This window comes from Ixodes scapularis, unplaced genomic scaffold, assembly GCF_016920785.2.
Source record: "Ixodes scapularis isolate PalLabHiFi unplaced genomic scaffold, ASM1692078v2 PGA_scaffold0__279_contigs__length_252992795, whole genome shotgun sequence".
NCBI lineage: Eukaryota > Metazoa > Arthropoda > Arachnida > Ixodida > Ixodidae > Ixodes > Ixodes scapularis.
The window spans coordinates 104,204,213-104,220,385 of NW_024609835.1; the positions used below are offsets into that span (position 1 = coordinate 104,204,213).

The 16,173-nt window shown below is 48.0% G+C and overlaps 1 protein-coding gene across 1 annotated transcript in view; it reads right to left on the reverse strand.

Annotated features, from left to right (window-relative positions):
* LOC8030150 (disintegrin and metalloproteinase domain-containing protein 10) overlaps positions 1-16,173 on the reverse strand; it is a 194,690-nt gene that overhangs the window by 168,095 nt on the left and 10,422 nt on the right. The window contains exon 3 of the mRNA XM_042292594.1: positions 7,981-8,170. Coding sequence (XP_042148528.1) covers positions 7,981-8,170 — 190 coding nt within the window. The remainder of the gene's footprint in view (positions 1-7,980; positions 8,171-16,173) is intronic.

Below are 16,173 nucleotides of genomic sequence, written 5' to 3' on the forward strand. Positions count from 1 at the left end.
CGAGATCGGCGCGCTTGCGCTAGACACGAACATTCGTTGCTGGGCGATTGCATTTTACTGGCGTACGGGAGAATAGAAGGAAGTCGGATCGCTGGTTGCTATACCAACGACTGCGAGCAATAGCAGTAGCGAGTCATGGAAGTATCTATATAACATAATCGTTCGGGACCTCAGCCAGTACTTCTAAACAATATTTCTTACGGTGAACGACACAGGGATCGGAAGGAAACAGAGCTGCTACTCACACTGCACACAGACGAGGAGCGGGTTGGCTCCCAGTTGTCCCTTTTTATCTGCGTCAGCCACAGTCGCTTCCGTTTGGCGTTCGTTGGAATGTTGAATAGCCTGCACCCGTTTCGGGAGTTATTTGAGCACTTCGGCACGCAGAAACCCGGCATTGTTGTCGAGGCAACCTAATTGTTGTGGGTACGAGGCCACGAGGCGATTTCCCGCTATCACACCCCTTACAAAAATGATCAATGAGTTTCGATTGGCTTTTCATTGTGTTCCTATAGAGTCAATTGAAACTCGATATAAACTCAATGTCTAATGAGTTTGACCATTAGAAACTCAATTTTGATTCTATTGAATTTACTCATTAGGAATGCAATTGAGACTAATCATAAGAAACTCAATATCGATTCTATTGACTTTACTCACTAGGAATGCAATTGAGTTCGATCGTTAGAAACTCAATATCAATTCTATTGAATTTACTCAATAGGAATGCGATTGAGTTTGGTCATAAGAAACTCAATTTCGATTCTATTGAATTAACTCAATAGGAATGCAATTGAGACTGATCATAAGAAACTCAATATCGATTCTATTGACTTTACTCACTAGGAATGCAATTGAGTTTGATCATTAGAAACTCAATATCAATCTATTGAATTTACTCAATAGGAATGCGATTGAGTTTGGTCATAAGAAACTCAATTTAGATTCTATTGAATTTACTCATAAGGAATGCAATTCAGACTGCTCATAAAAAACTCAATATCGATTCTATTGACTTTACTCACTAGGAATGCAATTGAGTTTGATCATTAGAAACTCCATATAAATTCTATTGAATTTACTCATTAGGAATGCAATTGAGTTTGGTCATAAGAAAGTCAATATCGATTCTATTGAATTTACTCATTAGGAATGCAATTGAGTTTGGTCGTTTGTGGATTACTGCACCCGTGTGCACCGAACGATTATTGCTTGTACCAATGTTTTTCTATTAAGGGATAGAGTCCAATGACGTCGAAACACTGTTTATCATCTATGAGACTTTCAAGGAGGAAATAGGAAACTGGGAACCTTAGTAGATGCTGAGGTGGTCTCCGGCCAAATGAATACCTTTCTTATGTAGGGTATATAAGGCGGTGGGGTAGTCAAGGGAGTACGACTAGTGGGTTGTAAGTGCTTAGTTACGATGTTTGTGTTCGTTTCCTCTATGTGCTTTGTTTCCTTCATGTTGCATGCTTTAAAGAATTGTGAAAAAAAAATTCTCAACCAGAGCAATTTTTTTTAAATGCAGTTGCAATAAATTCTATTGAAGCACGTTGCAATAATTCAATTGAAAGTCAATTGCAATATTTTTATTAAAACTCAATAGCAAAAGTTCTTTTGAAACACTATTGCCAAAATTCAATTGAAATGCAATTGCTAAAAATTCAATTAAGACTCAGTGGCCAATAGTCTGGGACGGATCAATAGCGACTCAATAGAAAAAGTCAATTAAGTTTCAGTTGAGACTGAATGAGGTCTATTGAGTGAGTCCTTTACACTTTCAATTGAAATTCAGTTCATTTTTTTGTAAGGGACGTGCAGCGTCAACACAACGAGAGAGGAAAAATGGCGGCCGCCACCGGGAGTGGTCGGGGGAAACCGGGGAATCCCCGAAAAGGCGGCACTTGCCCTCCCTAAGGATGTCGCCACTCTAGCAAGGCGCAGCGGCCAACAACATTGAGGCACTCTAGCGGCGCCGTTCACGCCAGTGTGGTCAGGCCTTATCGATTCGATTCCTGGGAGCGACGAGTCTTTTATTTATTTTTGCAATTTCGTATTCTGGTAAATTGGAGAATCCCGTTGCTTGTTCGAGGTCCGAGTGTTCTCCGCGTCGAACCTATTACGCCGATTGTTCCAGAACTCCACGCGCGTACATAAGGGGCTCCGCGTGCAGATGCGGAGTCTAAAGATGACATATTGAGCTTCCGGCTCAGCTACACTTCCTTTGATTTCCTTGCTCCCAAGACTGACTGACTGATGCGGAGTCAATCTCGCCCCAGCGTACGATCCCGCTGTTACGCCGCCATCGACGCCCGCGACGCTGTACTGTTATCTTGAGTTCCTTTTATTTTATTTTTCTTTTTTTGCACAAGTTTGGCTTATTAAACGTTTAGTTTCTTCTTTTTTACGAATGGCACAGTTATTTAGGTCGAAATGACATAGCTTTGAACTTCCGAACCACTAAGCATGTGACGAGTAGTGCCTTCTGAGAACGAGTTTCCGACAATTTCCATCTACGCGATCTTTTATGCAGTAACGAGCGACAGTAGCTATACATGTGCATAAATAATTTCAGATCAAAATAGGCTCTACCACGCCCTCTGTCCCCACATTGTTTTATAAGAGGGGGGGGGGGGGGGCACGGGGACTGAAGCCCCCTCCCTGTTCTTTTCCGCCCCCCCCCCTCCTCGGGCTGACGGTCAAAATAGACCTATTGCTATATTACCCAAGCATCAAGGAGAGTGCAGGGACTGGTGTTCCACGCGCCACACGCGCACACCTTCCCCGTATAATACATTCGAAGTAAATAACCAAAAGGAAGCGCTGACGAACGAGCGTGCAAGATGCCATTTGCTTTATGTATTTGCTTTATACAATTTACTACTGCTGAGGCCAGCACGTGCGGTGCGTAGAACACCAATCCCTGCATTCTCCTTGATGCTTGGGTAATATAGCAATATGTCTATTACTGATGAAGGGTCACACGTCACTGTCCACTGGCAAATATTCCAGCACATCCGGGACACCCGTCGTCTCATTTAATTGCCTGACCAACTTCGCGCAGTCTAAATATCACACCCGAACTTTTCTAAACCTGATTTGGTGTAAACCAATGAATCGTGAAAGCGTTATTTGAAACTGAAACTGTACAAGAACATGAAAGTCAGACTTCGAACATTGTGAACTTGGACATGAAAGAAATTCAAAACATTCGAAGTTCTTTTCAAATTCAGTCCTAAAAAAGAATCGAAACTGTAGTAAATCACGGTTTATTTACATATTTATACAGGCTAGGCTGTGCTAGACGATGCTCGCCCGATGATGGCCGGTTCCTGATTGCTCGAGCTCGCCTGTCCGCTCGTGCACGTTCTCTTCCTCCATTGCCCGAGTTACCACATTCCTCCAGGTTTAGTTGTTAAGTTCCAGGGGCACTCCAGCAGCCTACAGGTCAGGCAGCGCTCCAAGTCTGTCTGGGGGACGCCGAACGCGTTGTGGGTACCCAGTTGAAGGTTCATACGGCGTTGAGGAGGTGTCGCCGGCCGACCCTGTCTGCACCACTGGAGGTGGGGCGGTTGCTGCTGGACGAGGCAAATCTCCATCTGCTAACGTAGACGCTCCAGGACTAGCAGTTGGACCCAAGAGCATCCATGGCTGTGGGCCTGATATTTCACGACTTGGTGGTTGTGCATGTAGTCGTAAAATATGGTCCAAGTGAACGGAGATTGTGCGTCCTCGAACGCCCACCAGATACCACAGTGGTCTTCGTCGGGAAACAATAATGCCTCGTGACCACGAGTGCTGGTGGCCTCTCACGTCTCGCACGAGGACCCGGTCACCCGCATCAAAGCTACGAAGTGGTCTTCGTGATTTGTCGTGCGCCAACTGCTGCTGGCGTTGATGCTTGACGACGGTTCGCTCCGTAGTTGGCTTTATCAAGTCAAGTCGGGTTCGAAGTGGGCGCTTGGTGAATAGCTCAGCCGGTGTCCTCTCTGTTATAGTATGCGGAGTACTGCGGTAGCTCAGGAGAAATCTGGCCAGACTTTGGTTTTCTATTTCTCCTTGTGCGCTTCCTATAGACGAGTCTTTCATCCAAGCTCGCTTGAATGTCTGAACTGCTCGCTCAGCAGCTCCATTCGATGCCGGGTGATTGGCGGTGTGCGAATGTGCTTTACCCCGTTCATTCGCAAGAAGTTGTCGAAATCCCCTGAGACGAACTGTGGTACATTATCCGACACAAGCTCAGAGGGAACTCCATAGGACGCGAAGAGGTTCCTTAGCATATCAATGGTGCGAGCTGCCTTTGTCGTCCCTGTCGATAGAACTTCTATCCACTTCGAGAAGCTGTCCATGACTACAAGATAGTGCCTTTTGCTCAGTTCAGCATAGTCGACATGAATACTGTCCCACGGGGTTCTTGCCCACGACCATGGGTGTAGCGGTGCTGCCACCGGATAGTTTTGCATGGACGCGAAAGCGTAGCACTTTTTGATGAACTCTTCTATATCTTTATCCAACGCTGGCCAACAAAAATGGTTCCGAGCCTTGGCCTTCACGCGACTTGTGCCTGGGTGGACCTCATGGAGTTTATGCAGCAGTTGCGTTCTGATTGATGGTGGTATGATGACTCGGCACCCCCACAGAAGACATTCTTGGTCTGTGGATAGCTGGTCCCTCTTGTCAAAGTAAGGCCGGAGCACCTTGTCTTGGACGGAGTTGGGCCAACCGTTCAAGGCAAAGTCCAGCACCCTGGATAACGTTGGGTCCCTCCGAGTTTCCACTGCGATGTGGTCACTTCTGACGGGGAGCAGCTCCACGTTGGAGACTTGCAGTGTGGAGGTGTCTTCATCGGGGTGATACGAACCAGAATCACAAGGCAACCGCGAAAGCGCATCCGCATTGCCGTGGTCCTGGGACTTCCTGTAGACGATATCACAGTTATAGGAGAGGAGTGTAAGTGCCCAACGCTGCATTCGAAGAGCATTTAAGCTTGGGATTGCCGTGTGCGCGTTGAAGATCGCGGTCAGAGGCTTGTGGTCTGCAATAAGTGTGAAGTTCCGGCCGTACAGGTACTTATGAAACTTTTTCACTCCAAATACAATACCAAGCGCTTCCCGCTCGATCTGTGCGTAGTTACGCTCGCTTGGTGAGAGTGTTTTAGAGGCGTAGGCAATTGGCACTTCCTCCCCGTTTGGCATGATGTGTGAGATGGCTGCTCCCACTCCGCTTGGTGATGCGTCGCAGGCGAGGCAGAGCGGCTTGCTTGGGTCGTAATGAGTAAGCCAGTTGCTCCGCAGCAAGCTCTCTTTCGCTTCTTTGAAGGCTTCTTGGCATTCTGCTGTCCACTTCCAGCGTCTATTTTTCTCTAGTAGCTCGTGGAGTGGTTTTAAGATCGTGGAAAGTCCCGAAGCAGCTCGTAGGTTGATGCAGACAGTGTCGCAAGCAGGATATCTGCCTTCTTGCCTTCAGGGACCTCGTTCGCCGCGAGTCAGTGGTCAAACCTTTCGATGTAAAGATCGAACCGTTCTGACTTATCGAAATCAGGAACGCGACCGATGTAAGTCATCCTCACCCCGCTTTGTGTTGACATCGAAGGGGTCCCTTCCGAACGTCCGTGTAGTCGTAGGGTCAACCAGGCCGCTAGAGCTGTGGAGCGTTCGAGCTGAAGAAGCGTTACCCTACGCAGTTTATGCCCACGGATGATGAGTTGACTGGAACATCTCGTCGACAAATGTAGTAAATCGCGGTTTATTTACATATTTATACAGGCTAGGCTGTGCTAGACGATGCTTGCCCGGTGGTGGCCGATTCCTGGTTGCTCGAGCTCGCCCGTCCGCTCGTGCACGTTCGCTTCCTCCATTGCCCGAGTTACCACAGAAACCTTCGAACTTTTCGAACTTAATGTAGAAATATATTCCAAATCTTCAATTTTTCGAGCTCTATGTATATGTAAATTCGAAACTTCAGAGTTTTTCGAACTTCAAATCCAAAGAAAAATCGAAATCTTCGATTTTCGAACTTCACATTTAAAGAAATTCGAAACATTTAAATTTCAGATTTCAAGAAATTCAAAATTTTCGAATCTCTCTACCTTCAAGTTAGGAAAGTTTGAAATCTTTGAATTTCTCGAACCTCAAGTAAACAATTTTCAAAATATTCGAACCCCAACTTTTAGAAACCATAAAGCTTAAACCTTTTTTCGAATTCGAAGCTCTACGGTGTTGGAAAATTGCGAACTTTTCGAATTCGAACCTCGGTTCAATTCAAAATATCGCGACCTTTTGGATTCGAACTATGGTGGTTCACGGCATTCCTGAGCTCAATGGACCAGCGCATTTCGGTATGACCTCCCGCCAGTGGCCTCCACTTGGTTCCTCGTTGCGACCAAGTACACACTCGCTCAGGAAACTTTGAAACAAGGTGGTGAATAAAAATCAAGGTGATTTAAATCGGGATTTAAACCGCACCGATGTGGCTATAATGATTTAAGTCAGGGTTCTTAAAACTTCAGCCTGCCGGCCAGATCCGGCCCACGGGGGCCTTCCCACCGGCCCACAGTTGGCCGCGACCCTTGCAGTGACGCCTGGCCCGCGGCCTGTTTCTAGCAGGCCCGCTGCTACCGGCGGAAAAATATGCGCGTGCAAAGAGCTGTTCCTCTCACCAAACGCTTCATATCCGTTATGACTTTTTTCTTATCCCGCTGAACGCTTTGTGCTACATTTCGTGCACCTTGTCATCACTGGCATCTCCATTCTTTGTCCCCTGTTTTATGTCTGTGCAATTACGTTGAAATTTTTTGCGTATTTCTGCCTGATAAGTTTCAGGAATTGATATAATTTCTACCATTTTCATTAGTCTTCTGGCCTTTGCAAAACATGCCATTGTTCCTAAGTGCCTCTATTAAGGCCCGGTGAAGTATCTGGGTTACAATTGATATATGTCATAATTATATTAATATTTAATAAAACTAGGTATTGTTGAACTGTATTACTCGCAAGTCATGTTACTCTCATGTAGGCTTTTTATCATTAGATGAATAACTTTTTTATTTTAAATTTTTTTATTAAAATAATTTGGTCTATTTATTACGTAACTTTCGCCTTTGTATTTACTTGATTATTATCTTTTCCTCGAGGCTGCGACAGACACATAGTCCAGCGGCTAAGCCATAAAGTTTCGAGGCTCCTGATTTAGAATAAACAAGCAGAGTGAACCTTGTCTATTGTAAATGCGTTTTAAAAGTAGCGATATCAAATTAATTATTAAACTAATTAATAATTAACTTAGTTAGTCAGTTAGTTATTACGTGCAACACCCAATTAGTTAATTAATTAGCGAAAAATTAAATTAAGTCATAACTTAGTTAGTTCGTTAGTTGGTTAGTTAGTTATTAACTACAACACCCTTCTAGGGCAATTTTGTAGGTGGTCATACATAAGTAAAAATACGCGAAATACATTAGGTGATGCAGTGTAATTCAAAACAAAGCAAAATTAATAACATGAAGAGGAAACTGCTGCTACGGCACTTTGTTAAGGCAGTGATGGATCTAACAAGAAAGGCAACAATCGGATTACCAAGTGCAGTAATTATTTAATGGTGAATTTTAAAGGAAGAGATGGGATTTTCAGAGGCAATTTCGGCAGTAAGCCCCCATTTCATTTCATGGCAACTACTCTATTTCAATGCGGAGCCCATGTTCGTCTGCTTCTTCTACTGGGGCATGTGGTGACGTCGGAACGCCAAGCTCTGAGTGCCTCTGATTTAAAAATAGCGGGTACACGTCACAGCAAACTTCCTTGGGGTCTGCCCACTATCCTTCAATCAGAGCCAATCAAAGCTCGGCGTTTTTCTGACGTCACCGCAACTCCTGCACAAGAAGCAGATGACTTGTTCTCCGCATACAGTAGTTGCCAGCTTACTTTTTGCGTTGTTTCGTAAACCTCTGCGGCACGATATAGACCAGCTCTCGTTACGTACCATCTGGGTACGCCAAGTAGGCAAGACCGAGTGTTCCGAACGAAAAGTCTCTGTTCGTCAAGACGTAGGTGAGACAGAAGTCGTTGTGGTTCTCGAATGACAGCAGTTGCAGCATCACCGACGCGTCGATGTCGTCGCTACAGAAAGGGTTCTGACTGGCCTCCGGAGGTTCGCAGCTCGTCGAGTTTATCTGCGAGGGACACCGCGGTGTCGTCTCGTTGGTCTACATCGCAGCAAATAATGACCAAAGTAATTCCTGCAGCTTAATGTTGTACAGTTACAAGCAAGCAGTACAGTTTTTCTGAGATTGTACGGCTAATTTTTAAACACTAAATTCACTAGTAGAAAGAGTTGGGGACGTTGAGTTCGTCACGCGACAAAACGCGAAGGTCCCTTATTTATTGTAAAACACAATGCACAAAAAAAAAGGGACCAAAGAAAGGGAGTTACGATGGAGAGGCGCTCCTGTCACGGATCTTCCTTTGGTCCTTGTTTTAATGTGAAAGTATTATCTGTCTCGTGGAGCGCAGTGGCGTTGTCCGTAACCACGAAAAACGGCACCTAGTTCAATTGGCTGAGTGCGACGGCACCTAAATGCCCAATGGCGGAGCGAAACGACGCCTAAATGTAAGTCATCAAGCACGCGCGTTCACAAATAAAACACAAAAGAAAAACACAGCAACGCAGATGCTTTGTTACAAAAGCCGACGGGGGCGCTCAAGGTCAAAACGCACGCGCCTCAGCAATAAAACGCAAAGAAAAGCACAGCAACGCAGATGCTTTGTTACAAAAGCCGACGGGGGCGCTCAAGGTCAAAACGCACGCGCCTCAGCAATAAAACGTAAAGAAAAGCACAGCAACGCAGATGCTTTGTTACAAAAGCCGACGGGGGCGCTTAAGGTCAAAACGCACGCGCCTCAGCAATAAAACGCAAAGGAACGCACAGCAACGCAGATGCTTTGTTACAAAAGCCTACGGGGCGCTCAAGGTCAAAACGCACGCGCCTCAGGAATAAAACGCAAAGAAAAGCACAGCAACGCAGATGCTTTGTTACAAAAGCCGACGGGGGCGCTTAAGGTCAAAACGCACGCGCCTCAGCAATAAAACGCAAAGGAACGCACAGCAACGCAGATGCTTTGTTACAAAAGCCGACGGGGCGCTCAAGGTCAAAACGCACGCGCCTCAGGAATAAAACGCAAAGAAAAGCACAGCAACGCAGATGCTTTGTTACAAAAGCCGACGGGGGCGCTCAAGGTCAAAACGCACGCGCCTCAGCAAGAAAACGCAAAGAAAAGCACAGCAACGGAGATGCTTTTTTGCAAAAGCCGACGGGGGCGCTCAAGGTCAAAACGCACGCGCCTCAGCAATAAAACGCAAAGAAAAGCACAGCAACGCAGATGCTTTGTTACAAAAGCCGACGGGGGCGCTCAAGGTCAAAACGCACGCGCCTCAGCAATAAAACGCAAATAAAAGCACAGCAACGCAGATGCTTTGTTACAAAAGCCGACGGGGGCGCTCAAGGTCAAAACGCACGCGCCTCAGCAATAAAACGTAAAGAAAAGCACAGCAACGCAGATGCTTTGTTACAAAAGCCGACGGGGGCGCTTAAGGTCAAAACGCACGCGCCTCAGCAATAAAACGCAAAGGAACGCACAGCAACGCAGATGCTTTGTTACAAAAGCCGACGGGGCGCTCAAGGTCAAAACGCACGCGCCTCAGGAATAAAACGCAAAGAAAAGCACAGCAACGCAGATGCTTTGTTACAAAAGCCGACGGGGGCGCTCAAGGTCAAAACGCACGCGCCTCAGCAAGAAAACGCAAAGAAAAGCACAGCAACGCAGATGCTTTTTTACAAAAGCCGACGGGGGCGCTCAAGGTCAAAACGCACGCGCCTCAGCAATAAAACGCAAAGAAAAGCACAGCAACGCAGATGCTTTGTTACAAAAGCCGACGGGGGCGCTCAAGGTCAAAACGCACGCGCCTCAGCAATAAAACGCAAAGAAAAGCACAGCAACGCAGATGCTTTGTTACAAAAGCCGACGGGGGCGCTCAAGGTCAAAACGCACGCGCCTCAGCAATAAAACGTAAAGAAAAGCACAGCAACGCAGATGCTTTGTTACAAAAGCCGACGGGGGCGCTTAAGGTCAAAACGCACGCGCCTCAGCAATAAAACGCAAAGGAACGCACAGCAACGCAGATGCTTTGTTACAAAAGCCGACGGGGCGCTCAAGGTCAAAACGCACGCGCCTCAGGAATAAAACGCAAAGAAAAGCACAGCAACGCAGATGCTTTGTTACAAAAGCCGACGGGGGCGCTCAAGGTCAAAACGCACGCGCCTCAGCAAGAAAACGCAAAGAAAAGCACAGCAACGCAGATGCTTTTTTACAAAAGCCGACGGGGGCGCTCAAGGTCAAAACGCACGCGCCTCAGCAATAAAACGCAAAGAAAAGCACAGCAACGCAGATGCTTTGTTACAAAAGCCGACGGGGGCGCTCAAGGTCAAAACGCACGCGCCTCAGCAATAAAACGCAAAGAAAAGCACAGCAACGCAGATGCTTTGTTACAAAAGCCGACGGGGGCGCTCAAGGTCAAAACGCACGCGCCTCAGCAAGAAAACGCAAAGAAAAGCACAGCAACGCAGATGCTTTTTTACAAAAGCCGACGGGGGCGCTCAAGGTCAAAACGCACGCGCCTCAGCAATAAAACGCAAAGAAAAGCACAGCAACGCAGATGCTTTGTTACAAAAGCCGACGGGGGCGCTCAAGGTCAAAACGCACGCGCCTCAGCAATAAAACGCAAAGAAAAGCACAGCAACGCAGATGCTTTGTTACAAAAGCCGACGGGGGCGCTCAAGGTCAAAACGCACGCGCCTCAGCAATAAAACGCAAAGAAAAGCACAGCAACGCAGATGCTTTGTTACAAAAGCCGACGGGGGCGCTCAAGGTCAAAACGCACGCGCCTCAGCAATAAAACGCAAAGAAAAGCACAGCAACGCAGATGCTTTTTTACAAAAGCCGACGGGGGCGCTCAAGGTCAAAACGCACGCGCCTCAGCAATAAAACGCAAAGAAAAGCACAGCAACGCAGATGCTTTGTTACAAAAGCCGACGGGGGCGCTCAAGGTCAAAACGCACGCGCCTCAGCAAGAAAACGCAAAGAAAAGCACAGCAACGCAGATGCTTTTTTACAAAAGCCGACGGGGGCGCTCAAGGTCAAAACGCACGCGCCTCAGCAATAAAACGCAAAGAAAAGCACAGCAACGCAGATGCTTTGTTACAAAAGCCGACGGGAACGCTCAAGGTCAAAACGCACGCGCCTCAGCAATAAAACGCAAAGAAAAGCACAGCAACGCAGATGCTTTGTTACAAAAGCCGACGGGGGCGCTCAAGGTCAAAACGCACGCGCCTCAGCAATAAAACGCAAAGAAAAGCACAGCAACGCAGATGCTTTGTTACAAAAGCCGACGGGGGCGCTCAAGGTCAAAACGCACGCGCCTCAGCAATAAAACGCAAAGAAAAGCACAGCAACGCAGATGCTTTGTTACAAAAGCCGACGGGGGCGCTCAAGGTCAAAACGCACGCGCCTCAGCAATAAAACGCAAAGAAAAGCACAGCAACGCAGATGCTTTGTTACAAAAGCCGACGGGGTCGCTCAAGGTCAAAACGCACGCGCCTCAGCAATAAAACGCAAAGAAAAGCACAGCAACGCAGATGCTTTGTTACAAAAGCCGACGGGGGCGCTCAAGGTCAAAACGCACGCGCCTCAGCAATAAAACGCAAAGAAAAGCACAGCAACGCAGATGCTTTGTTACAAAAGCCGACGGGGGCGCTCAAGGTCAAAACGCACGCGCCTCAGCAATAAAACGCAAAGAAAAGCACAGCAACGCAGATGCTTTGTTACAAAAGCCGACGGGGGCGCTCAAGGTCAAAACGCACGCGCCTCAGCAATAAAACGCAAAGAAAAGCACAGCAACGCAGATGCTTTGTTACAAAAGCCGACGGGGGCGCTCAAGGTCAAAACGCACGCGCCTCAGCAATAAAACGTAAAGAAAAGCACAGCAACGCAGATGCTTTGTTACAAAAGCCGACGGGGGCGCTCAAGGTCAAAACGCACGCGCCTCAGCAATAAAACGCAAAGAAAAGCACAGCAACGCAGATGCTTTGTTACAAAAGCCGACGGGGGCGCTCAAGGTCAAAACGCACGCGCCTCAGCAATAAAACGCAAAGAAAAGCACAGCAACGCAGATGCTTTGTTACAAAAGCCGACGGGGGCGCTCAAGGTCAAAACGCACGCGCCTCAGCAATAAAACGCAAAGAAAAGCACAGCAACGCAGATGCTTTGTTACAAAAGCCGACGGGGGCGCTCAAGGTCAAAACGCACGCGCCTCAGCAATAAAACGCAAAGAAAAGCACAGCAACGCAGATGCTTTTTTACAAAAGCCGACGGGGGCGCTCAAGGTCAAAACGCACGCGCCTCAGCAATAAAACGCAAAGAAAAGCACAGCAACGCAGATGCTTTGTTACAACCCAGGTAGCACACTTGCCTGGTTTAGCTGGGGCCAGAATTGGCATTTAGCTGTCATAGCTTGGCCACGACTGCCCAGCCATTTACGTCTGTATGCCAGCCTGGCATTTCACAGTCTTTCCTTGCACCAGAAAGCCACGGAACTGCCAGGGAACGTCTTCCCTGGTTGACCAGTCAATATCCTTGGTCATTGATGGTCAGTGTAAACGGGCCGCTGCCATTATTTATGTACCCTGGCTGTCTATTGATTTTCCTCGGTCAGAATTGGCCAAGGTAGCAATGCCTCTGCCAAGCTTTGGGGTTCCATGGTGGTTCGTTGGAATTCCCTGGTCCACTCAATACAAGCAACAGCCAGTATTCGGGCATGTTGCCAGATCGAAGATAGGGTGAGCCAAGGAATGGCAGGGAATTGCCGCTATGCAATGTTCCGTGGCTCAAGCTCGTATTTTATTGGACCCAGAATGCCCGCTGAAAGCCACTGTTTTTTTTTTTTTTTTTCACTTTCTCTTTTTAATTTGCATGAGCATTCTCTTAACATATTTTGGGTGCTTTGAGGCACGAGCCCTTGCAGTAGAAAGCGACGTTTCAGTGCAAGATGTCTGTTTTAGTTGGAGACGTAAAAAAGAACACGTTTTCCCCATTGAAAAAGAAAAAAAGAACTATTTGAAAACAGTTTGGATATGAACAGGCCAAACCCGAAATGAACTGGTTCTAGTGGAATTGTACCGAACAAATTGGAAATCAAACTGTCTAAATTGGTCGAACTCGAACTTTATAACTTTCCCGCTTTTTACCGCGGCCTTTATCTACCCTGATTCGCACGGACAAGCCGCTTCCAGCGCAAGTGCCCGAGGCGGGGAGCCTCCCACGTGATGTTGGAAAGGCGCGGGAAGACTCCCACACCCCCAAGTGTATCATGCGCCTGGAATGCGCCAGTGCACCGGGACCGGAGATGATGCAGTGTCCTTGAAAGAGGAGAGCTGCTCACGTGCCAGGACAGGGAGCGCGCGTGCCAATCAGCGCGGCCTTCGTGTCCGCTCGAAGCGCCAGTTTGAGTCGGCGGCGGCGCAGTACCAAAAAAAAAAAAAAGAAAAAAAAAACGGATTTGGCGTTGCGCGGATTTCGATCTTTGTTCCCTCCAGTGCCCGCTGCTGTTCTGCTTGGGGAGGTTAGAGGCTGCTGTGTAGTTTGCCGGTGCCTTGAGTGCTCCCTCTGCCGATGGTTCCTGTGGCTGATGACGTCCTCCGCCTGAGTTCCGCTCGCTCGAGGGCGAAAGGGCTGCATCCCAGAATGGCGTGTTCGGAATTCGCTCCGTCCTGATTGCAGCGCGGGCAATGGCTGTCTCGTGTCTCCGCGCCAGCAAGCCAGGTAAGCAGGCTCGACCATTTGGATTCATTTTCGTAATCAGGTGCATGTGAAACTGAACCTGTTTGCAACCCAATTTGGAACAGGTATGCTAGTAATGCAACCTCATGTGTATACATTCAGCTTCAGAGATCCTCTACAACAGGGGTTAACCACTGTGGTAGAGCATCCGGCTGTTGTTACCCCCTTCCTGCCGTCCCAGTCCTTCGTCCGCTATGCAACTTGCGATTGCGAGTTGCATGGCGGACGACGGACTGCGGAGGCATGAGAGGGGTAACAACAGCAGCTTCTTTTCATTCCTAGGCGTTGTTTTGCGTAAAGGCTGAACCGCATGTAAGCGAGCGACGAGCGGCGGAGATTCCCAGCAATCGCTCGTCGCGTCGCTCGGTTTTTGCATTTCTAAAAATCGTCTCTCATCGCCTTGGTCGCTTGCTCCCGTCGCTTTCATGCGGTTTGCCGCGTCGCACCAGTGACCGAACGACAGCGAAGCGGATCGTCATCGCTCATCAAATCGCTTAGATCCGGTTTACACTTAATGCCGCGAGACAGGCACGACATGTACGATTGGCACACGCTTCCTTATTCTCTCATACTGTTTATGGTAGTGCATATTTTTTATTCGTGGCATTAGTTACGTACCGTTTTAGTACAGACGGATGAAAATAAATCTGCTACGGTTCTAATTATTGATGTTTACTATTATTTCAGATGCCTTGGGGTACTACGTCAGCCACCACCGGAACCCCGACACTCCAGAAGATGGGGAGGATCTCGCCAACCGCCTGGGACGCATGAATAATATCATGACAAATTTGTTTGCTCTGTACATATGTCTTTATGCTTATTTTCGCGGCCTGCAGTATGTGTGTGTGTGTTTTTTTTGTGACAATAAATTTTATTTTATTAATTTACTACGTGTGTTGTCAATATGACCAGTTAAACTGGTTTAACTGCATGGTGAATTTCTCTCGTCTAGCCAAGCTTGGCTGACCACCCGGCCACTAACCTGGCCCATGCTGTATATACAATTAAGAGCCAAGCTTGGGGTACCACTGAGCTTCCCGCCTGGCCCATGCCGTAATTCCAGCGGTGAGCCAGTCCATGGCTACACAGGGAACTGCCGGTGGTCGCCAGACTGGCATACCAGGATGGGGCTGCCTAGCGCCATGGGGCAAAACAATCAAGGCCCAGTGAAACTTCCCCGGCTACCCAGTCTGGCTCAAGCTTGAGCCGGTCGTAATGTGCTGCTTGGGAAAAGCCGACGGGGGCGCTCAAGGTCAAAACGCACGCGCCTCAGCAATAAAACGCAAAGAAAAGCACAGCAACGCAGATGCTTTGTTACAAAAGCCGACGGGGGCGCTCAAGGTCAAAACGCACGCGCCTCACCAAGAAAACGCAAAGAAAAGCACAGCAACGCAGATGCTTTTTTACAAAAGCCGACGGGGGCGCTCAAGGTCAAAACGCACGCGCCTCAGCAATAAAACGCAAAGAAAAGCACAGCAACGCAGATGCTTTGTTACAAAAGCCGACGGGAACGCTCAAGGTCAAAACGCACGCGCCTCAGCAATAAAACGCAAAGAAAAGCACAGCAACGCAGATGCTTTGTTACAAAAGCCGACGGGGGCGCTCAAGGTCAAAACGCACGCGCCTCAGCAATAAAACGCAAAGAAAAGCACAGCAACGCAGATGCTTTGTTACAAAAGCCGACGGGGGCGCTCAAGGTCAAAACGCACGCGCCTCAGCAATAAAACGCAAAGAAAAGCACAGCAACGCAGATGCTTTGTTACAAAAGCCGACGGGGGCGCTCAAGGTCAAAACGCACGCGCCTCAGCAATAAAACGCAAAGAAAAGCACAGCAACGCAGATGCTTTGTTACTAAAGCCGACGGGGGCGCTCAAGGTCAAAACGCACGCGCCTCAGCAATAAAACGCAAAGAAAAGCACAGCAACGCAGATGCTTTGTTACAAAAGCCGACGGGGGCGCTCAAGGTCAAAACGCACGCGCCTCAGCAATAAAACGCAAAGAAAAGCACAGCAACGCAGATGCTTTGTTACAAAAGCCGACGGGGGCGCTCAAGGTCAAAACGCACGCGCCTCAGCAATAAAACGCAAAGAAAAGAACAGCAACGCAGATGCTTTGTTACAAAAGCCGACGGGGGCGCTCAAGGTCAAAACGCACGCGCCTCAGCAATAAAACGCAAAGAAAAGCACAGCAACGCAGATGCTTTGTTACAAAAGCCGACGGGGGCGCTCAAGGTCAAAACGCACGCGCCTCAGCAATAAAACGCAAAGAAAAGCACAGCAAC